We start from the raw sequence: 23,527 nt of genomic DNA, 5'->3' as shown, positions 1-23,527 counted from the left end.
CGGAGTTGTCCCAGTGTCACACTAGGCATATTTTGGCTTCCGAAGTTGTTACTGATAGTCAAGTACAAAAAGAGAAGAACTCTATCTGTGCTCAGAGCACAGGATAAATGGGTCAGGACCTCAGTCAAAACCACAGCATATCCCCTGAACTTGCACAGAACATCATTTTGTCTGTAAAACTGATCCTGAGCATATAAGACACAGAAATCACTAGGGCATAATAAACATGAAGTCCTGGGTTGCTACTTCTATGTGATTCTTTTTCAGAGGGGGCATGCACTTTAAAATGTAAACCAAGACCCACCTCTTCCTCCAAAAGAAAATGTGATGCTGTCAGGCACTCAGAAGGTATAAATCAGCAAGTTTCAGTGAGGCTGCAGTGATTCGTTGTACCAGCTCAGGATGTTGCTTGAGGTGATGGCAAAAATGTCTATCACCTCATCGTTTCTCTATAATGAATATAATAATCCATACCAGGCTATGTAAAAGAAAGCCCCCATAAGATTTTATATTCTGATCAGGAAATAATTCTTTTTAACCATATTAAAAGCTCTAAGCTTCGAACTAAATCAGATAATAGGTCCCACTGCACCTATGAGCTGAAAGGAAAGATGCTTATGCGGATGCTCGTGGCTTGCGCTGGATCCCACGCACCTCTGAATCTGTTTTATGCCCTTGGAGCACAGAGAGAGCTGGTTCTCCATGTGTCACCGCAGGTCAGACATTGCTGCCTGCTCCCAGCCAAGAGGCATCGCGTGGCCAAATGTCGGTATGATACAGCATGTTCCTGGAAGCTTCAGAAAGGAGCAGCAGGATGTGAGTCAGGACGCCGTGGTGCGAGGCGGGATGGCGGCGGGGCCGGCAGAGGCCCGGGAGGGAGCAGGTATGCCTTTGACTCAGCCAGGTTGCCCGACTTTCCACCTTCCCCTTCCTGCCTCGCTGCACTTGCACATGGACTGCCTGCCCGTCCGCTCACCTCCCTCCCCCTTCCACCTCAGAAATGACACCTGCCTGCTTGAAAGTATAATTACCTGGACAGACTGCCTTCTGCAAGTGATTTTTCCCAAGCCAGAGTCACAGGACACAGAGGAGTCAACCCTGAGTACTGAGCAGCTAGTTAGCCACTATCTATGTCAGTGAATATCCCCCCCTATCCTTGGCATAGTGAGATGAAGATGAATTGCGAAATAGCCGCTGCTGTTGCCAGACTTTTTTCTCAAGTTGCAAAAATTTCTGTCAGTCATACGCAACAAACCCTGAAAGTCACATAGCGTTGAGCTTTGCAATTCCTCCACTGTACTGGCAAGCACTTTAAATGCAGCAACTGGCAGAAGACACAGAGTGAATGAAAGCTGGGATTAGTTTACTGGTGTCAAACTCAGAGGCAGACAAGGAGGGAGTCGGATCCTTAACTGCTTTGAAAGGCTTTTCTGAGTCTGGGATTTGTCTGTCCACTCCCCCTCTCCTCCCCCCTACTCCCCCAGTCTGACTTGCTAATCTTTCCAAAAGGAAACAGTTTTTATAGTGTGACTTTCCCTTCCTTTGAGTGTCAGGCAGGAATGGTCTTGATTAGACTTGTTCATTCAGAGAGGTGTCTTGCTTAATAGAGGAAACGGACTATGAGCACAGAAATACTCGGCGTAGTTTGGTGCTCAGGAGAAAGATGCCGCCTGCCTAGAAACTTCAATTCAGTCTTTCCTCCTTCCCCTTGCTTTGCCAAACTCTCTTATGTGCCTTCCTCTGCCTCTGTTTCCCACTTGCTTTTTCTCATTCCTCCCTAGCCCCAGCAGCTTCGGGTGAGGCTGTGAGAAGATCAAGGGACGGTAATATGGTCCTGCGTGAGTCTGACCTGGTCTCTCTCTGAAGCAAGACATCTGAAATGACTCCCTCACTCGGGACCCAGCAAATCCTCAGCCTAATGCAGCACCCTGAAAAGGTGTGTCATCCCCCAGCAGCTGAAAGAATTAGTCAGTAGCTTAAATAAGGGGGACTTTCCAAAGGACAAGTTCATCAGTGGCAGGGGCAGCAGCAGTGGCAGCAGCCACACAAGGCTGGTATTCTCATACCTCTCAGCATTGGAACATGAGGAGCTGGAAAATTACAGAGTAAACTGTAAAATTCCACCAGAAGCTACTTCACCCCGCAGGGTGGTTTCCTTCCATGTGCCAGGCTGTGGAAACCACTGTCATACCACAGGGACACCTCCCAGCACAACAGCTGGGAGACCTGCAGGTTTCACAAAGGTGGGTTCCAGCTCTGATTTGCCCCCAGGGAAAGGTTTTCAAAGCCTTCTAATTTCTACTGGAAATGTATAGGAGATGAGCATTCACTCCTCTCTGTGGCCTTGAAAAGCCCCTTGTAGATTGCTAACAGGTGACAGGACTTACTCTGGTTGAGAACGATAGTGACAGGTATGTCGCGTGTCTGGAAATTTTTAAGTTGGGGATAGGGTGGAAGAGCCACCCAAATCCCCAGCTATTCTCTGGAAGAGATCTTTGGCAGCAACCTCCTGCCTCAATGTTTGCTTTCATTTTATTTCAGTATTACTGTGGTTTTGTGGAACATTGCAAAGGGTAGAGAAGTTCTAGAGGCATTTGAGCCTCTAAGAAACCTCCTGTGGGATAGGGGAATGAGGGAGTTTCTCCACACTGAGGCACCACACTCTGAAGAATAAAGGAGAAAAGCAGAAACGTTTCAAAAAAACCCCAGTTGCTTAGTGTTGATGTAGAATTTCCCAAAGCACTCTAGCTGCTGCATGGTCATACCAGCCCTCTGTACTATATACTACATATGGTAAAGAAGACCGTGGAAAACCACAGACAAAGAGTGGTGTGATTAGGTGCTGAGGTGCAGAGCACCATCTCTACTGTTTGTTCAGTACTTGGCATTCAGTTTCTGTGCATCACCTATGCCAAACTCATCTTCTGTGTCAGCTCGTTTCTTTTCAATGCTGCACTAGAAAAGGTCGAGGACAAAAATTGTGCAAATCTGTCAGTGCCTTTGAGGATATCAATCCCCCAGTGCTGAATATACTGAAAGACTGGAAGTCTTGTGTGAAGATTTTTTGCTATCTTTTTCTTTAGAAACAGATGGTAGAGAAGGGAGAAAAACAAATGAGTGCATCCTAATGGGTTGTTTGGATTTCCTTCACTCTCTTCATGCCCATATCAAACAAGTCAGTGCTCCAACGATAGTAAGATACCTGGAGATGGTACCAAAGGCAGCCGGAGAAAGCACCTGTTCTAGCCATGTATGTTCTGGGGATAGAAGGAGGAGAAGTGTGTATTCCTTCAAGTTTAAAGCAGCCTGAATGAGCTGCTTAATTTAGCAGAACCATATTTTCACAACATACTGTAAAGAAACAAGTAGCATTTTAGCAATGGCAACAGGCTATGGGGTGGGGGTCCCCTAAAAAACCTCTCAGGTCTCATTGCTAACTTGGTGCCAGAATCAGGAAGTGCAGACAACTCCAAACACCAAATTGTGAAAACTCTGATTTCACAATCAACATATGTGCTGCCCCAGCAGGTTAGTACATAAGCTGCTCAAATGAAATATAAACCATCTCTCCTCCTGAGTAAGCACACTCCTTCTGCGCTGGCGTCACTACTGCTTTGAAGAACATGATGGCATTATGGGCAAATTGAAAAGTCTCTAGATGCCAGTGACATGCAGAAGTTGGAAAGCTGAGTTTTGCAAATTAAGGATGCATTGTTCTTTGTCTTCGGAGGTATGAGTCACCCTGGAGAGCTGCAGTTATTTGTTCAGGAGGGAGACTCCATTCCACCACCCGTCCTCCTCTTCCCTCCCTCCCTGCATCAACAAGGAATGAAGTAAAAGAATTCAACCTTGACCTTCCACTCTTTTGGCTCCACTGGAGGAGACATGCCGCCAGACTTGATGCCGCTGCAGTGTTCTCCCCTATCTCTAAGAGTACTGCTAAAGCACAAACTGAAACAGGGAGGAAATCAGGGACAGATACCACGCGGATGTCGGCGACGGGCAGGCTTCACCCTTCATCCTATTGTGCCCAGCCTGGGAGGTGACACAATGCAGTGAGCCCTATGGCTCAGGCAGAAGGATGCCAGTATAGGCATGTACATGTGTGTACATGCAAATACACACATGTACATGCATATACACTTGTCTCCTTTGCTGCATGGCACTGCTGTTTCCTTTAGCTTCAGAGGCACTAGGGAGAGAGCAGGTAGTCGCACTGCTGCTGGAAGGACATATGATCTGTGGTGACCTGCACAGGGACTCAGGAGTGCGACCTGTTGGGGGAATTACTGCTCCCTTATCCACCTTGGTACATCCACACCTAGAAATCACATCTCTCTGAGTCTGGAGGGAAATCACATGAGGACTGTGGTATCTTCCCCTGACCTGGTGCCACAGTCCGTATGACAAACCTTGCCGGACAACAGAGCATGTCCGTTCCTGTCCCACCTGCCCCCTCCCCAGCTTCTCCCTTCTGCTGCTCCAGGTCCCAGCTACTGCTCTCCTCTTCACCTTTCCCTGAACCACTCTAGGTATGTGAACGCCTCCCAGCTGTTTAATTCCTTGACCCTCACACTGCCCCTTGAAGAAGGGTATTATCGCAATTATCATTTTGGCAGACAGAGAACTGGTACATGCAGAAAGTGAGGCTCTGGTTCAGCAGAGCTCTCGGGGCACAGAGCTCAGTGCTTGGCTGAGTCAGAGCACGTGCAAATTACCTGATGTCACCCCGGCAGTGAAAGTTCACCTGTAAAAACAGCTTGGGGGAGATGTATCCACTTTGTCCTAGTTAGTTCACATCTTGAAAGCAGTCTACCTGAAGCGTAGGGCTCGGGTGGGCTACAATGCTCACTGAGAAGCAGGTCAATTAGCCCATCTCACAACTTTGCTGCTGGTGAGAGCAGCTGCTTTCAGCCTGCCTTGGGCAGGTATATCGTGCCATGGAAACGCAGACACAGAGTGGGGTTCTAATTGCATACAAAGTGTAATGTTGTCTCCTGGTGTCCTGGCTGTTGGGGGAGGATTCATCCCACCTGAGAGATCCACAATGTAGGTGTCTACCTCTGAGCTACTTGTCTAGACTCTACACTCTATTGCCAACAGGGTAAAACAGACACTTGTGGGGTGCAAGTCATTTCATCCTAAGGCAGACATCTAAGCCAAGCCAGGAGGGTGAATCACACCGATGAACAGCTGTTTCTCTCTCCGATCACAAAGATACCAGATGACTGTGTCAGATGGAGACACACAAAGTTAGGTGAAATGAATCCCAGCCTGGTTACACCTCCAAAGTTTCTCTTTCATGGAGTGGAGCAAGATGAAAGGAAGTGACAAGATATCTCCTGGGCCAGGACCTGGAAGTCACATTGAGTCACAATTTGCAGGCATAGGATTACCTGCACCTTCCTCTCTAGGGGAATAGTCTCCATGCCTGTGGGCTGAACCTGACCCTGGTCCTGTGGGGGGATTGCTGGTACCCTGGTGCCCAGCCCCAAAGCCATTTCCTCAGCTGGACTCTGCCTTAGAGTTTTCAAAAAGGCAGTCATGAGCTCATGTCACAGTGAAACGTTTTCTAGCTTTGTGTCTACATTTCGAGACAGTTAAATATGAGGCTGACAGTTCCTTGTATGGATTATTCCCACTGGAAAGACAATGCCATAAAAAAAAAAAGAAAAAGAGCAGCGTTGAATGAGAAAGTCTCCACAGTCTGCTGGGAGACGCAGTGATAAAGGAATGACTACAGTGTGGCCTCAGGTATCTTAAAGGTTGCTCCTGAGGATGCGAACTAATTACTCCATATTAAAGTTCTTTAGCCTACAGATAAACAAAAAGTCCTAATCAATCTCTTCTTCTTTCAGTGTTCCCTCCTCTTTTTCAACATGAAAGTACTGGAAGAAAAAAACTTCCTCTCTGGAGCTTACAGTCATTTTATCCACCACAAAACACTGACCTTGATGTGAACTAATTAGGATTGCAATAGATTATTAATATGAGTCGGTGAGGTGGAGTTTTGTCAGTATAAAAGAGGTCTTTGAAGATAACAGCCATTTACACTTTCATGATCTCATCACAAGTGCTCAGAAGAAAGCTTATAAGCTAATAAAGTAGAATTCATCTAGGGGCACTGCACACACAGTGGAGTATCACCCTCCAAACCCTTATTCAGGATGGCAAAGGAAATCTGCTTAGATTCTTTTAAATTCCAACACAAATCAGGATTAAAACAACTTTTGGTAATAAGCAGATCTCTGATGATCTAAAGACACATTGGTTCATTTTATTGACTTAGAGTAAGTGACATATCAAATGCAACCTTCATACTTTAACAACTGAGGTCACCTTGAGAAAAATGATACTGAGCCCAGTGGTATGAAATCTCTCTCCAGAGTGCAGCTTTGATTTACAAGGTGAAGTAAGGTCTTCTTCATGTGAACATATATTAGTAAAGTCAGTTTGACTTAGAAGGATGCACAGATTTTTTTTTTTTTTTTTTAAGTAGGTCACTAAGAAACTGTTGCTCATTACAGTACTAAACCAAAATGGACTTGTTGAAAACTCTGCTAAATGATCTGCTCCTCTAAACTGTCAAGTTGGTTTTGAGGAGATCAGAGAAACCGAAATGGAAAATGAGTCAAGCCCAGAAGTATGTGCTGAAAGCCCCAACTCACTGGCTTGTCAGGGGCATGTAGTCCAGAAATACATTAAAAATACTGTTTAAGAAATGCTTTGCCTCCTTCACAAAATCCCTTGGCACTTGCTGTGTAGCTGAGGAATGCCGCATCCTGCCATGCTGCAGCCATCACCCATTCCACCAAACCTATGGCACGAACGGGTGGCAGCAGAACATCTCCTCTGGTTGCCCCCAAACCAGAGAGGCTAGAGGAGTACAGCCAGAGGAAGGAGGATTAAAAAGGAAGGTAAAGACTGACCTCCTTGTTCAACCCTTGCTCTGCTGGCCATATTTAAATGCTAGACTGATTGATTTCAGAGCAGGCTAGACCTAAATCTGAAGGGCAAATGATACAGGCAGCACAAGCTTTGAAGTTAAAAGTGCTTCTCTCTTTAGTGCTGCTGAAGATGCCAAGCAGAAGGTCAGCAAATCAACATGCACAAAAGTTGTTGCAGGGCTGAAGACCCTCGGCAGTCCTTCCAAAGCAATGTGCCAAAAATGAGACCCCTGAATAAGTAGGCATGAGGCTTTGAACGTGCAGGGCTCAGATAGCAAGGCCCTGGACACACAGTCCTCATCAGGGTGGCTGGGAAGGGGTCTACCCTGAACAGGGAGGTTGTGCTTTTGCTACCCATCAGGGCAGTGATGCCTGGAGGAGACCAGGGGGGAGCCGCCTGATAGAATCATAGAACCGTAGAGTCATTTTGGTTGGAAGAGACCCTTAACGTCATTGAATTCAAACATAACCTAAATCTGGTACTAAACCATGTCCCTAAGAGCCTCATCTACACGTCTTTTAAACACCTCCAGGGATGGTGACTCCACCACTTCCCCGGGCAGCCTGTTCCAATGCCTGACAACCCTTTCCATGAAGAATTTTTTTCTAATATCCAATCTAAACCTCCCCTGGCGCAACTTGAGGCCATTTCCTCTCGTCCTGATGCCCCAACTCCTGTGTACCTCCCTGCCCCTTCTCCTGGAGCAATTCCTGCAGGGAACCCAAGACAACCAGACTGATGAGAAATGTGCACTGTGGCCCCAAATTTTGTGTATCTATGTCCTGATCATAACTTCTGGTTCTGTGTGCATGTAGATGATACCAGAATGGGTGGAGTTAGGAATAACAGCGCTGAAGGGAAATTGTAATCCAGTAAAGAAGTGTCAACACATGTCAAATGTTGCAAAATGTCCCAGTGTGGAAGAAATAAAGTAATTCCCAGTATTAACCAACGAACAGCTGTTGTGTTAACAGGCTGATGAAGATTTCTTTTTCGGAATAGGAAATGTGTAATGTTTTATACAAATAACAGTTTTGTTTCACTTTCTGTATTAAACATCTTAAAAATTAACCTTTAATATACTAAACACTTCTCAATGGCTTGAAAAGTCTAGCTTGCCAGAATCTCTTTTTGAATTACACCCTGTGACTTGCCTGTCTGCTCAGAAATATTATGTGAAATTTTTGTTCTCTGTTAGCAGTTACAAACCTGTGAAACACCAACACATCAAAAACTTTTTAGAAGTTTAGCTGAACACAGCTAACACAGCTAAACACGGCTAAGCTCCACTAAATGTGCCGAACCAAGCAGTTTTAGACGACTGTGGCATGGAGAGTAAGATCACAAGTCATCATTATAAGTAAAAAGAACTTTTTCTTACTTAATAAACTAAAAAAGCTAAACATAATTGCAATATGTAAGCAAATGTTAAATAATTATTGAAGTAAGAGTAAGACTAAACAAAGGTATTTACATTTAATGTAAGAATCCAATGCGATGGCACAAAACAAGGTTATTGCATGTTATGGATTGTTGGCTCGGTCAGGGAAAAAAGAACTTCAGAAATTGCCTTAATTGAAATATTTCTAATATCTACATTTTTACGATTTTAAAAATTAGCAGCATTTTGAAACAATTCGTTTAAATTCAAAAAGAAATTATATATTTGCTGTTGTTGTTTTGCAAGTGTTGATATTTTGGGTCTGCCACAGAAACAAAACAAAAAAACCCTTTATTTATTTGTGCAGCTCTTTAATCTATTTAAATTAATACACTGTATTACTCATTTTTTCCCCAATGTGATCCTAAAATGATTGCTGAGCTGCACTCACATCAGTCTCTCCTGCCAGTGAATTAAATATGAAATGGTTTATTCCCCTGTCCTCCAGCAGCTCTTCCCCCATCTTCACATGCTCATTTAGCCAGTCTGAACTTACAGATAAGCTGATGATGAGACACTAGAAGGCAAAACCAGACAATTACCTAGGCAAATGTTTGAAGGATTTGAGCCCTGCAGCAAAAATGCTGTTTACTGAAGACTGAAAGCGCCATTTCTACTTAGTACAAGCCAGGGTGTCTGAACTCAGCAGTTCTGGATAGTGGCCACCAGTGGACTCAGAGCAAGGTTTATAGGTGCAAGATAACATCACGCTCCTGTCTGCATTTCATCACCCCAGGGCCTTTTTCTGTATTCTTAAACAAAGGCATGCAAGTACCAACAGAAGTATACTTTACCATCTGTCTTTATATTCACTCATTACATAGTTAATCATTTATTTTTATGCTGAAGATCACCCCAACAAGGTGCAAGGGCAGATCCTCAGCTGGCCTAGTTAGTAGAGCAAGGCCAACTTACACTGGCTGAAGAGCTGTCTTTTGGTCTAATTCTGCACCCTTCGAAATTCACTGGATATGAGCAGGGTTGTAGTGCCTCATACTCTCCTTTTTTCCTTCCTACTTTCCTCCTTGAAATATGTTTTGGGGCAAAGAATGGAGACTGCAGTGAGAGTCCAGATGAGGAGGAATGAGAACACAATGCTGTGTTGCATTTCATGCCGCTCCTCCCACCTGGACCTCCATCTACCCACTCCCATCTGCAGAGCCCTGGTGATGCAACCAGTGATGCTGCTGGCAAAAATGGAGAAGATCAGGCTAGAAAGCATACAAAAAGGATGTGGGACAACTGTTTAACTGTACAACTGATCTTACACCTGGATGGGTGGACCCAGTCACCAACAGTACTGCAACTGCCAATGCAGGAGGCTCAGGTAGCTTTTGCTGATATGTGGCCAACAGGTACGTGGGGAGAATCTGGAAGGCCAGTCTGCATTTTCAGGCTTTTTCAGCAGTAGGGAGTGAACTCCCACTCCAAGGAAATGCTCAGTCACATCCTTCCTGTCTGAGTTAGTGAAAAATTGCCATTGACATAGTAAATGGAAAAAAACTCTACATGGGACAGGTCTGCAGCCCCAACCTCCTTCTTCCACCCACTCTCAGCAGGAAGAGGGGCGCAACAGAAAGGGCAGGAAAAGGCTCTAAAACATCACAGTTTCCAGAGGATGAACATCTAAGACATCCCTGTAACTGAACTGCAGGAGGATGAGTGGAGGTAGGGAGACCACAAAGGCAAAGCTGGATGACCAAGACAAGACCAAGATCAGCCTCCTGCCCTTAACTTTGAGTGAACGGTGTCTGGACCCAGGCTGATTCTCCACTCAGGCAAAGCTGCTTCAGTGCCAGGAAGCAGAAGATCTCAGCCACACTGGCATCTGAGCCCAGCACCTTTCACAACCTCTGAGTTCTCAAGAAATGGTCCCAAAATGTAGATGGCATAGATGCTAGGCACAATGATAAGAAGCTATTAAGAGTTCTAACTCAGCTGGAGGTAAACTTTCCAGTAAGAGTGAGACTAAAAAGGTGCCTATCTCCCATACTTAATCCACCAGGCATGGTTGTACAGACTAAGTTTCTGGAGACCAAGCCTTAGTCACATATAGCTGCCAGAATTAAGCTATACTTTCCCTAAGCACTCTGCTGGCTTTGTTTTGTAAATATATTTTCCCCTAAAGAAAAGAAGGGCATGCTGCATGGGGAACGTGTCTTGTGAGGAGACAGCACTTCCTCAGTCCTCCTTTTTATTTTTTTTTCCTCCTTCTTCAAATGTGAAAAATAAGTTGTATGACAGACTTTGGTGGAGATGTGTGCAACAAGGCCTTCATTGTCTCAGACAGGTGTGAGATTGGAATTGATTCAGCGCCAACAACCCCAGTATCAGAGCCAGCTCTGTGAGTTGAAAACATACACCAACCATCCAGTAATACCACTGCAGCCAGCCAGAGACTCAACAATTTAAGGCTTAACACACACAAACATAAATCAGATGAGGATGTACCAGCCAACCGTCAGCTTCTTGGGCAGATGCCTGCAGACCGTCTGTGCAAATCAGACCTTGCCTGTTTCAGTTATTGGAAAGATTTTTTTTTTTTTTCATATAAAGATGAGAGGCTGGGTGGAGCAGCTAGCTCAGACACATTTACATTTGCCCTATCTTGCCCCAACAGCCCTCCTTTGCTTGCTGTTTGGAGGCAGTCCTTCTTGTAAAGTCACTTTATTCCAAGTGCAGAAGGGAAGGAATTACATCTTGGGGAAATGTTTAATGTACAAATACAAAAATCACATGGACACACAGTATGCACCACCCTCATGAAACAAAACCATTCCCTTCCATGGGAGTTTAGGAGACTCTGAACGTGATCAAACAAGCACAAGAATTAACACAGCTGTTTTTTTTCTTTTTTTTTTTCCATGGATATATTTCCTTCACTTTTCCAGGAAAACCTGTTTTCACACTCCTCTCTGCCTTTATGTCTCTCACCTGCTTCAACCTAGTCCCTGCACTTTGTTTGGCTGCATTAGTCACCCCAGCGAGGGCAAGAGCGGTCAGTGGCGGTGGCCTCCTGCTCCTTCCCTGGGCTCCAGTTCGTGCATGGAGAGATCCTATGTGGCATCCCACCACCCCAGGCTTGGTCACCCGCGGGTGTCCCACAGACGTGCTGCTCCACCATGGCCGAGGCATCTGTCAGACCTGGCTCCACCTGGTTTCTCTGTGTTCCAGCAGCTTGGTTTTAGCTGCGTTTGACCCCAGCTGCAAGCCCTTCTCCTTTCTGCAGCTCCTCTGTCCTCGAAGAGTGCAAGGGACTCTTGCATGTTATAACATAGACGGGCAGTGCTCACAGTCCCTTGTCAAGCAAAAAGGGGGACTGGAAGGAGGCTTCCCCAAGCCAGGGTTGACTCCTGCAGGTCCCAGGCTGGTCCCTTGCTGCATCCACCCGCAGGGTGTATCTGCTGGCCGCTTGCGAGGGTGGAGGCTGGGGAGCGCCATGAGCACAAGAACCTGGCACAAACACCCAGGCATGTGCTTAAAAGCTGAACGCAGCTGACGGAGAGCTTTTAAAAAAAAAAGTGTTTGCAGAGGTGAGGTATAAATGACCATACAGCAGAGATCTGTTTGTATCAAGGTGAGCATTCATTGGCAAATCTTGGTTTACACTCACTTGAAAAGTCCCCCTCTCTTTTGTGTGGTTCCTTTTCAAGTTAACACAAGTGTTCATTTTTATAACGTATAGCAGAGCAGAACTGTTTTCTGGTGGATACTTTCCCCATACTGAGTTTGAATTTGCAAATGGTTTTGCATGTAAAATTGCCCACGTATACATAAATCTCCAGGATATCGGAGAGACTATTCTTTAGAGCAATTATTCATGTGCTTTACTGTAGAATGAGGATCGTCGTTGAGACCTTGGGATTTTTAAAATTAGATATACTTCAGTAACCTTGTGCAATGAGAACTGAAATAATCATAAAAGGTACACTTGCCCAGCTAACTGTAAATCATTGTTAGACTAATAAAACAAATAATCACTTCTGACAAAACGTTGTATTTCCTACAGTGCAAAGGATGTAGCAGTTTACAACAACTTTTCTGAATACTGGAAATCTATTGATTAATAAAGCAGTGAATTTATAACTTTTTGTTATGCAAAGGATTTTTTGTTTCATTGTTTTTTGTTGGCAATCATCACCTGAATTTCATCTGCAAGAAGCTAAGGGAACCTAAACTGGCCAAGCCATATCTAAAAGCTCTAATAATCGTAATTATTTAAGAATGCAGAGGATGCAAACTACAATGGCTTATATTCTAAAGCATGCCTAGTGATCTAGTTCCTTTTTTGGATACCTAATAAAAGACATTCAAAGCATCTCTTTCTGCAGAAATCCAGGCTCCTTGAAAGTGCTTGGACATGAACACCACATCCTGGAAGCTCTCAGAATCACTGATCTTGAACCAAGTATCTTCCACAACACAGATAAACCAAGTAAACTTCTGAAACAGACCTAAGGATTTACTGCTGGAAACCAAGCTGACCCTGACAGCAAACCCACAAACTTTTAATGGATCTATTTCCTATGCTTTTGTTTTTCAATACTTTTAAGTGAAGAGATGTATAAATAGCATGAAAATGGTCAGATGGAGACAAAAGTCTATTTGATTATCTAATGTGCGCTTCCCCACATAATTCATCGTTTTATCGAGCACATCCAAGCCTATTGTTCTTTGCATGTGAATAATCCCCCTTTATAGGGGTCATAATATCCTGAATACACAGGGAAAAGTTATAAACAAGTTTACTAAGGGTGTACTGTGTACTCAGTCATGTAAAAGGAGTCCTGTGAACTCTCTAACCACATGGGATCGTCAGAGAAGACCTGCTTGATGCAACATCTTGTTAAAAGCATGGCAGCAGAAGAGGTGAGGGCATGCCTGCACCTGATGCTTTGAAAGGAGCCCCCCCATCCCATGGATAAATCCCACCAGTGAAGAAAGCAGAGACCATGCCTGTCCTTCTGAATGCAAAGCCCCTTGGCTGCTGTGAGCACAGGTGGCCACTGCAGCCTCCTGCAGAGCTACAGGGGTTGATTTCATTCCATCCAAATCTATCCGTCTACACTGACCCAGATCGTGCAGGCTCTGTATGCTGAGGTGGGGTTTCCACTTCAGAAACAAGCATTTGAACACTAACTTTTGGGCTAGTGTCCTCATTTTATCCTTCTTGTTTTCTACATGGCAAACAGTAAAGGTGTCTGTGGTCACTCTGCTCTAAACCCTCAGAATTTCAAGTTTGGAGAGGCTCAATCAGTACTTGAGGGAAAAGAATACATTCAATTACAAAATCAAAGTGGGCACATGGGCAGCATCAGCTGAATAATAAGCTGGTTTCAGTGGGTGTTTGTTTTTAGGATAAGGAGCTCTTATTTATTTTTTGTTTGTTTTATTTACCATGGAAGGTAATTTGAGCTCTGATATCAAAACATTTAATGTTCTGCCAAGAGGGGATTAAAGAGGAGAATGCTATGGAAAGAAACTGGGTTTGTCAGTAAAGAACTGAGAGAGATTTTGTTTACCGGAGTTTTGCAATCAGGGCTTTTAATCTTCCTCACAACTGGGCCATTCAAAGGCCAAGAATATGCTTCAAGGGCCAGTGAGGAATAACCCAAAAACCAAGGAGCAGCTGTCTCAAATGCTGACATGCTAATCAAACACATGGCAACGTGTTGCCATCCGAAGTTCAGGATGGTGGGAGCACCTGCCTCTGGTGGGATGGGATATTTACTTTAGACATCTCCAGCATGCTGGTGCCACAGGTGAGATTCAGCACCAGGCAAGAGAAGCAGTGAGCCAGAATAAGGTGTTTCCATGGAAAAGTAAGAGAGCCCAGTGACCCAGGTAATCTCAACAGCAGACAGAATTGTCCCCTGAGGTACAGCGCATTAAAGCTCTCATCCTGAAAGATGCTGAGCCTTCTCACTTGCCCCAGAAATGAGGAGAAGAGCAGGTGGAGGCCCCGTCTTGGAGTGGGGACTCCAGCACTGCTATACCAGGAGAGAGCTAAAGGAGCAAGAACTGAGCCCGAGTAATTCAGTCTTTTCTCTGGTGATCACGGTGACCGCTGAGAGCACTAACACTAGGCTGGTAGCATCAGTGCAGGCGCAAGATTCCTGCACTGGGTCAGGGAGCAGCTTCACTTTTGCAATGACATAACGGAGAAGGGACTTTGGCATACTAAGTCAAAGATGAGAAAACAAAACAAACCAGAAAGGATCACTGTGCGTGTTAAAAACTGAAACGGGGATACTTGCCCCTACCTGCAGGCTTTGTTTCTCTTAGCAGTATCCATCAGCTCAGTGTTGTTCTCATGTGGTAAAAGACATGGACAGATTAATGAAAAATAAAGCTGCGGCTAGGCACAAGCTGCCAAATTTTATAGGTGCCTAAAGATTCAGCTGGCAGCTGGAGAGATTTCCAAAGGCATCTCTGTAGCTGCCACTGATTTCTGTGGGGCTTAGGTGTTTGTCCACTGTCAAAAATCTTGCTAAAGCATCTTTCTGGTGTGCTGAGTTTTCCTAATTACTTTTTAAAAAAGTCAAGCTCTAAATAGCTTGCCAAAAGATACGCAGCATGGCTTTGACAAAACTTAGAACAAAACACAGATCTCCGAACTCCTCATTTTCTGCTTTAAAACCAAGATTTCTTTTTCTCTAGTTAAAGTCATCCTTTAGGATGCTCCATGTGGAGGACAAAAGGGAAAAAAACAAAACAAAGAAAAAAACCAAAACAAACCAAAAAAAACACAGAAGGAAAATTTGTGTAAGTGGAGATGTTGTTTGGGGACTGAGAACATATTTGTTGCCTTATCTACTGCTTTTTTAATCTCAGGAAGTGCCAGGCAATTGGAATATGAAGATTGGTATCTTTTAAATATATCGACACTTAGAAATCTTCTGGATTAAATACCATTACATAACTCTTTCCATTAGTGCCTTAAGTTGATGAAAAAGCTAAACAATTTCAAGCCTTTTTTTTTCTAGACCTGAATGTGAGGAGGCAGGGGAGGCTCTTGAGCATGGCTTATGCCCTGGAGCTGGGTGCACTGCCTGCAAGGTGGGCAGGTGTTGTGGAACTGGCTTCCTCACCTCACTCTGCCCCGAGTGGGAACAGACGGAGGAGGCACAAATCCGTGGCTGAACAGTGTGAATCCTTGAGGTGCACGGAAGGGGCAGCAGGATGAATTCCTGACACCCCCAAATGGGAAAGGCCTTCCCCCTAGCAGTTGAAGTGCGAGGTCTCCAGTGCTGGAGAGCTGGCTGAGCCTTCATGGAAGATAGGATTTGCTCAGAGAACTGCTGAAGACCTGGTGGTCCAAGTGGGAGTAAGGAGAGCAGTGGGAGTTTGCAGGCAGAGGTTTTATCTCATCACTGAGATCCAACAGAGAAAAGAGTTGAGAAGATCCCTGAGCTACCTTCCTGCCTGTCCCAGAGAATGAAATGTCCCTTGTTTCACCTCTGCGAAGCCACAGGTGCAGAGGATTGATTGAATAGAAGAACATATGGGCCCAGAGAGGATCTGCTGGGCCCTGCAGCCCAGTCACATCTTGTGTTCTGCACTTACATAACATAGCAATAGCCATCTTAAGTTACGTCTTTCTGTCTCTAATAGCCCCCTGGAAGGCTGCCAGGGCTGCTCTGATACCTAGGAACCATCTTCTAATTTCCAGCCTAAATTCATTGACGGTCAGTTTACAGAATAACCACTTGTTCTTGAGCCAACACTGTCCTTTGGTACAAATGATTCTCCTCCCTCCCCGGTGTGTTTATTGACTGTAATTATCTTCCCTCTCAGCCTCTGTTTTGGTACGCTGAATAAATCTGGCTCTGCTAACCTCTTCTTTAAAGTAAGGTCTTTATTCCTCTTGTCATACTAACAGCCCCCCTTTGCACCCGCTGCCACTTGAATTAATTTTACTTGAACACTGGATAATCATTATTTCATCTAGACCTCAAAGGAGAATTTTCTATAACTTTCTGTACTGCTATTAATATATGATCTCACCTATGGTATCTCAAAATGGCAAAACTGGTGGTCCACTCCTGGCAGGGAAGGAGGTCAGAGAGGAGATATCCAAGGCCAAATGGAGGAAATTCCTCGGGACTACTCTTGTTCCTGGGCTACCACTGGGTATCACCACCCCTCTCGTGTATCACAGCACAACCAGCCCTGCAGATAAGCAAAGTCTTGGCAGAGATAACGTGTCACAGTAACAAAATCTTATCCCTGTCAAAATTAGTATTTGGAGAAGACCCAAATGGTGTTGCAAACTTTACAAAACAAATGGAAGACATGCCTCTTGCTGTAAGGAGCCTATTTCAATGACTGAGTAAAAAATGATGTTGAGAGCTGGAGCCAAGAAAACATGGACACTATGAAGCTGCCAGTTATTTAGTTGTATTATGCACATCTTGCGTTTATCTTTTCTATAGCGATATTTTCTAGTCTATACAATATATTCTGTATATACCATAACCTCATAGACATTCTTGAAAATACGGATACGGAGGGTGTTAGTTTCACCACAAAACGAGACATCTTGCTTGGCCAGAATTGTTACACAAAATAATTTTGTGCTTTTGCAAGTGTCAAGAGTCACATTTTTGCTGCTCTCTTTTAGTTTATGCTTTAGAGAAAAATTCCTAAGACATGCTCCAGTTTGGTCGACACAAGTATAGTAACTCTAGACAAAACCAGGAGCACTTGTGCCTGCAGAGCTACAGAATGGATTCAAACACTCTTAAACAGGTGGTTTATATATATGCGTTAGTAGGGGGCATGAAAGAGGAGGGATTTCTCCACAGGGTGGACTTCTATTAGAACGAATGAAAGAAGAATTTTTTTGCTTGTGTTAATCCAGTTCACATGCTTGTGTGCTCATCTCTTCGAATGCAACCTGGTTTATGACATGATAAACAGACAGCAGGGTGAGTCTGCTGCTAATGACACTGCACTTCTTAAAAAGAACAACTGCTGAGGTTACTCATGGCATTATATAAATGGATTATGTGCTGAGCAGTAACTGTTAATCAAAGAAACATATCGTACTTTCAGTAAAAAGACATTTTCTTTCTATAAAATTTCCTTTCTGATAGAGTCAGTTGGAACCCTTCCATCTAAACAGATTCAGTTTGCAAAATATTTTGGGAAAACACGACTATTTCAACAAACTTCCTCTGACCTCCAGGTGGCTGTGGTACTCGAGCTCTCGGTCCATGCCACCGAGGTGGCTTCATCTCCTTCCTTTTCCCCACGCAGGAGCTATTTGGTGGCTACTGAAAGAAGGGGAAAGTAGAAGCATCATCTCTCTCTCTTGACCAAAGTGAGCTCTCGGCACATACTCAGCACATTGATCACCCACCCCAGGAGACAGGCACTGGAGGGGAGCTCCATCAAAGGGGTGTCCCCTGGCTGCTTGCAAAACATTCGCCACCTGGCTCCAGGTGGGGAAACTGTACTCCGGGGAGAAGCGCTGGAGCCAGAGAGCTTGGCAGCCCCGGCTGTGCTGATTGGAAATGATGTACCCACTGCCAGATCCTGTGCTGCCCGTGCTGCCCACACTGCCCGTGCTGCCGGCGCTGCCGGCGCTGCCTGCCGATGTGCCAGCGCGACTCACCCCTCACTACTCTGCCATCCCGGGGGAGGCAGGAGCAGCCCTGATAGGAAAGGTGCCAAGCTCAGGCAGCACTCGCTCAACATGCCAGGGAGTGTATTTTGGGATGGAGAGGTCAGGTGGTTAATGGAGTGGAAGCGGGATGATGCACTGTTAAAGCCGCCACGTACTTGCTCTGCAAGCACGCTGGGTTGAGGAAAGATGGGGAGACTCAGATGCGTTCCAAGAGAACGTAAAAATATCAGCATTTAGCGTGTTGCACAATGGAAAGAGCTGGTGAGCCCCTAATCTTGAGAGCCTCTTTATCTGTTTTGGCAGGGAGCTATGAGCACGTCAATCTGGATTCTCAAAAGCACCTGAAAACTGCATTTTGCAGCAGCAAAACACGGAGGCAGAGTGACGGCCCCATTGAAGCCCGCTCTGAAACGCTGCTCTGTGAACAATTCTAGCTCTATTAACCCATGGCCTATTAAACTGATTTAAAAGTGGAAATATTAAAAATCAGGGCAGGATACAGCTGTAGTAAGAACAAAGCCATTTTAATTCCCTGGGCTTAAACACCGCCCTTGACTCCACTCCTGTGTTTCGCCAGTTCATGGGAACCCTGATAAACTTGGGCTGTTTTTGGTGGAACGAGATTACGATAGCAAGGACCTTGAAATGTCTCTTAAACAAAGCGTATTGCACCTGGAGGAAGACAAAAGGCTGGCTTGTAACAAAATAATCTCTTAGTCGTTATGTTTTGTGCTAATTCAAAGAGCTGATCTTTAAATGATCTCTCTTGCTTTGCTATCGGTGCTAATTCTGCTGCTTCACTTAAAGATCTGTCAGCAATTTTATTACAGCCTCTTGTTTCCAGGGATTTTAGACTTGGTCATAAAAACATGGTCCCAGCTGAAACTTAACATATAAGGTTACAATATTTTAAAAAAAAGTGAGCAAGCGTACTCAGATATTTTTTAAGGCTATAAAAGTGTAAAAAGAACCAGAAGCATGTAGCTTAAAGTGATTACAATGAGTATTTGTTTTCTCTAGACAGGACTAATAGCTTTTCTTTTTCTATTTTTATTTTTTAACCTATGGATAATTAATAAATCACCAGCTGGAAACACTATTTGGGTTAACTTGGAAAAAAAAAGTTATTTAATTGCACGTGGTTTTGGATTATATTCTTAACCCCACTAGTTAGAAAGTTTTTATGCAACTTATTAACTCAGCACTAACACCTCCAAAAGAACACCTTCTTGGCCTGATGACTTACACATTTAAAATATTTCTATTGGCCCTGAAAAAAATTATACTGTAAAGGAACCATATAAATTTGTATTTATGTAAACCTCTTGAATTATAGATCTACCTACTCTGGTTAACGTTAACCACTGTAAAATTAGTAATTATGTATCTGGTTCAGTCTGGTGTTAGAAGAAACTCAACCATAATGCATAGATAGATAGATTTATAGTTATTATATATATAAACTTAAATGTTCATCAAGGGTCTTACCTAAACTTTCCTAAACAACGCCCCAGCACAGCTCTCATGGCTCTGTTTTCTTTTCCCCTCTGTACAAAGGAAGGGGTGAGTTAAGGTTGAAGCTTTGGTCGGGTTTGGAGCTTTAACTGAATATCCTTACTCTGTGCATGTAGGTCAAATCCTTTGACATTATACACTTGGTACTGGCGCAAAGTAATCTTTCAACTCAAACCATGTGTGATGTTGTGGAAGCTTTTTCTCCCCTTCTGTTTCCCTTTGGTTTGTGAATTGGCTATGGTTAGATCTTTGAAATGAACAGGTGTACTTTCTCCCTCCTTGTGATATGAAAGAAGCATAAAACTCGATTATAGCAATTTATGGTCTCTTAACTTGCTTGGTCTTGTATCTATGACACAAGAAGCTTTATGCTCAGATTCAAGACTTGGTAAAATAGGAAGTTAAAATTAACCTCAATCCTTTTATAGATGAAAACCTCAACAAATAAACAGTGGTTTAGTGGCATGGCAACCTGCCCCTTTAAATCCAAGAACTAGTCTGAGATGTCTATTTTGAGTTAGTTTTGGGGTTTTTTTAAAAGATAATTGGGCTTGGATGAATAGAGCAGTAGCCTGTGATTCATACTGATCTAAGTTAAAGCAAAGTTTAATGCTACTACTTGGAAGTTAGCAATGTATGGGATTTTTATGCCTTATTTTATACCTATATAAAAAGCCCTCTGTATTCTCTTCAGTAAGAGAGTTTCAAGAGAAGTGTTTCAGGATGCAAAGATATGCAGATAGGTATAGCGATGATATGGAGAAGGTCAGGAGCACTTAGTTTTTTGGGGCCTGCATTCTGAAATGTAGCTCTGTTTATTAAAAATAACTAAAAAAAAAGAAAATATCCTGACTTCCTAGAGATCACACAGAAGAGCAGCCTGAAAACCAATCATCATTTGAACACATGAAAAAATGGTAGTGCTGGAGCTCCTTCCCACCCTAGCCCTTTTCCCCTGCTGTGATAGCGTGACCCTGAAAAGCAGAGCCCTAGAAATTAAAAGATGTCTGTAGCAGAGACAGTCCTGAATGAGGGAGGCTTCAGTTTGAAGCTTATTTTAATGATAGCGCCTGGAAGCCTCAACAAGTTGCTAAATGGACAACACACACATTTCGGAGGCAGAGGGAAAGGGGAACCAGGAGAAAGCAGCCCAATAGATAAAGAGGAGGGTATCAGTGCGGGAACGGTATCAGTTTGATTGCCGTCATTTTCTGAGCTATGTCTTCAGGTGAAGCACATTAAAATCTTGCTTGCAAAGAGCAAAGCAGAGTGATGTACCAAAACTATTTCTGGAGAGAGCAGCTGAATCCTCAGCCGGGCATGAAAAGGCAGTTGGTCTGAAGTTGTACACATGAAGGACTTTCACATGGAACCAGGGCAGAGGAATACTCGATGTTAAACCTGATACTCTGCTAAGCATATAGTGTTCCCAAGAAGCTGAAGAATTCAAGTCTGCGACCAATACCTCCACCCACATAGCCACTGGCTGCTGAGTAGCCATAATAACATGTGCGTTTTCTTTTATCGGAACAGAGCTGTGCACAGGAGAAAGCCAACGTGGTTTGCTCTGCAAATCAGAACGCTACGTGAGGGGACTGCCAGGGGCTGGGAGAGGTGCAGGACTGGATCCTTCACCTCAGCTGACCTGGCATGGCTTCAGGGAGAGAAGGAGCTGGGTGGTCCTTCCAAATGTGTTTTTGCCTGCCTCTTTTCTACAATACGCATGGCAATGTATTGATTTATTTCAAAAATTTGCTCACAGCAAAGTCAAGAGCAGATTTGCAGCAGATTTCGCTAAATCAAAGACCTTCCTAGCCCTGGGAATAAAAGGATGTAACAAGTGTTTGCCTTAGGTGAGCAATAACCTTTCCTGCATGCAACAAAGTATACCCTGGCTTTAAAAAACAAATGCTGAAAAAAATAACTTATTCCAATCTGTGGTAACTTTCTCCCCAAAACTCCAGCAGTGAACCTCAGTTAAGGCCATTTCATTTTGTCTGGAAGATTAGAGGAAAACTCCATTAGGTGCATCTCACTATGAATCTACATTTTGATATGCATTTTGCAGAACACATATCAGCTGATGGTTTAGTGACCTGATTTCCTGCTCACTGAGTTCCAGCTGACCCCAGGGACAGAGTCAGTTTTAGCGGCGACAGACTCAGCTCTAGCAGTAGCAGATAAGATGTCAAGCTACGTGACTTGGTTTCACTGGCATCGTCTGAGCCTGAGCCCCAGAGGAAATCAGAATCCTGAGTCACCATTTCGCAGGTTTTCATTCAAATAAAACCCACTGGATAACCAACGGCCACAGAAATACGCTCAAACCAGCCTGCCCATATTAATGTCTTAGCACTAAGAGGTTGTCTTCAGGGGACAAAGCGCTTTGCAAAGCTTTCTTTGCTACTGCCTTCCTGGGAAATGTCAAAGTAAGGCAATGACGGTATTTCTCTCTCATTCAAGCACACAGTGTAGTTGATAAATATCCATCAGGAAATACACCTACACACAGCAAAAGACCTGGCTTAATGCATCTTTGCAAGAAAACAATGACCTTCAGGATGTTACGGTTCTAGCATAAGTGAGGCTGTACTGACATTGGGAAGATGAGACAGTACAGACCCCTTACAATCTGTCAGGTCTTTAGAAATACAGATATATGTTAGGAATCTTCTCCTTTCACTCATTAAAGGCTCTCACTCATTAAAGGAGGCCAAAGAGAGTCCAGAAGAGATGGCGGGATGAGGGGGCAGTGCCTGCCAGCCCTCGCACTCTGCAGGCTGGAGGGGTGGAGGTGGGCAAGTGGGGGGAGGATTTCAGGTACTTACCCTGAATCTGACTCTGAGGCTGAGGGTTAAAAGCAGTGGTGTGGTTCAAGGAGGCTCGTGGGTTGGGTGTGGGGGCTGGGTGGTGTGGGCTGACCCTCATGGCCGTACGACGCAACTGCTCCAGTTCACTCAGGCGCTCTGAAAAGGACAAGCTCCCGGGCTTTGTCTGCTCATCTATTTTCTGACGATGTCCTATTGTGGGAGGGGGGGGAAAAAGATCAGAAAATCTCACTGATACATGAGGTCTGTTGACTTTTTTCTTTTTTTTTTTTTTTTAACCCCCTCATCCTCTGGCAAAGTACCTAACCAGCTAGCAGCCATCTGAAATTAAACTGAAACCACCTCTCTGCAAGAACAGGAGACACAAGCAAGTCATGCATTGTAACTGTATTGTGGGGCAGCCCAAGACATGGCCTATTCTGAAAAAGCAGATCCACTGAAGATTGCAGTGTCTTCTTACACCTTGCACTAGGAGAGGAGGTGTTTATAAAAGGGGGACTGTCTGCAGGGATGCATAAAAAGAGGAAACATCAAGTGGCCCCTGTGCTAACCCTGCACTGCAATAACTCCTCAAAAATTCAGGTTGTCGTAAGGTACCATAATTAGGCAAGTACTATGGGGCTATAAAATAAGAACCCCCCAAAAATCCCATTTTTTGATCCTTTTGCAATGGATTTACAGACAAAAAAGAGGAAAGTAACACCAGAAGCTGGCAGAATTGAAACTGGACTAATGAAGTTTATCTTAATGACATCAGGAGCTTCAGAAAAATGAGGTCCCACCAGACATCCGACTGCAAGAGAGTAGATGCTGACATTACAGCATTGGCCAGTGCACAGATGACTTGACCGTGGCCACGTGGGAGTTAATGGGTCCAGCACTTCCCAGGGCAGCCCTTGGAGCATGGTCCCCATGAAGCTCTAGTGCTGTGGCCCCAAGGGGCTGGGAGGGGACAAAGAAGGTGCTGGAAGGGCCCAGCTCCAGCACAGCATTGGGGAACATCCAGATACAGCTGGAAGGGCAGAGATATAGCTCATCATGGGTAGGACTGGTTTCAAGATAAGCCTTAGCTAGCAGCAGTAAGCAGTACACAAGGACTAAGGTAATGCATTTCTAACTGCTGCCTGTGCTGGGATCCTGTGCTGTAACATCAAATACTGCACA

General features: G+C 44.3%; 1 protein-coding gene across 2 annotated transcripts in view; it reads right to left on the bottom strand.

Annotated features, from left to right (window-relative positions):
- RUNX1 (RUNX family transcription factor 1) overlaps positions 1 to 23,527 on the bottom strand; it is a 173,347-nt gene that overhangs the window by 9,492 nt on the left and 140,328 nt on the right. The window contains exon 6 of one of the 2 annotated variants that reach the window (XM_065634502.1): positions 22,364 to 22,555. The exons of the other annotated variant lie outside the window; for it this stretch is intronic. Coding sequence (XP_065490574.1) covers positions 22,364 to 22,555 — 192 coding nt within the window. The remainder of the gene's footprint in view (positions 1 to 22,363; positions 22,556 to 23,527) is intronic. 2 annotated transcript variants of the gene reach the window in all.

The sequence above is a fragment of the Caloenas nicobarica genome, chromosome 1 (assembly GCF_036013445.1).
Source record: "Caloenas nicobarica isolate bCalNic1 chromosome 1, bCalNic1.hap1, whole genome shotgun sequence".
Classification (NCBI taxonomy): domain Eukaryota; kingdom Metazoa; phylum Chordata; class Aves; order Columbiformes; family Columbidae; genus Caloenas; species Caloenas nicobarica.
Note: the sequence above shows the minus strand (reverse complement) of the source record. Positions and strands in the feature narration are given on the sequence as shown.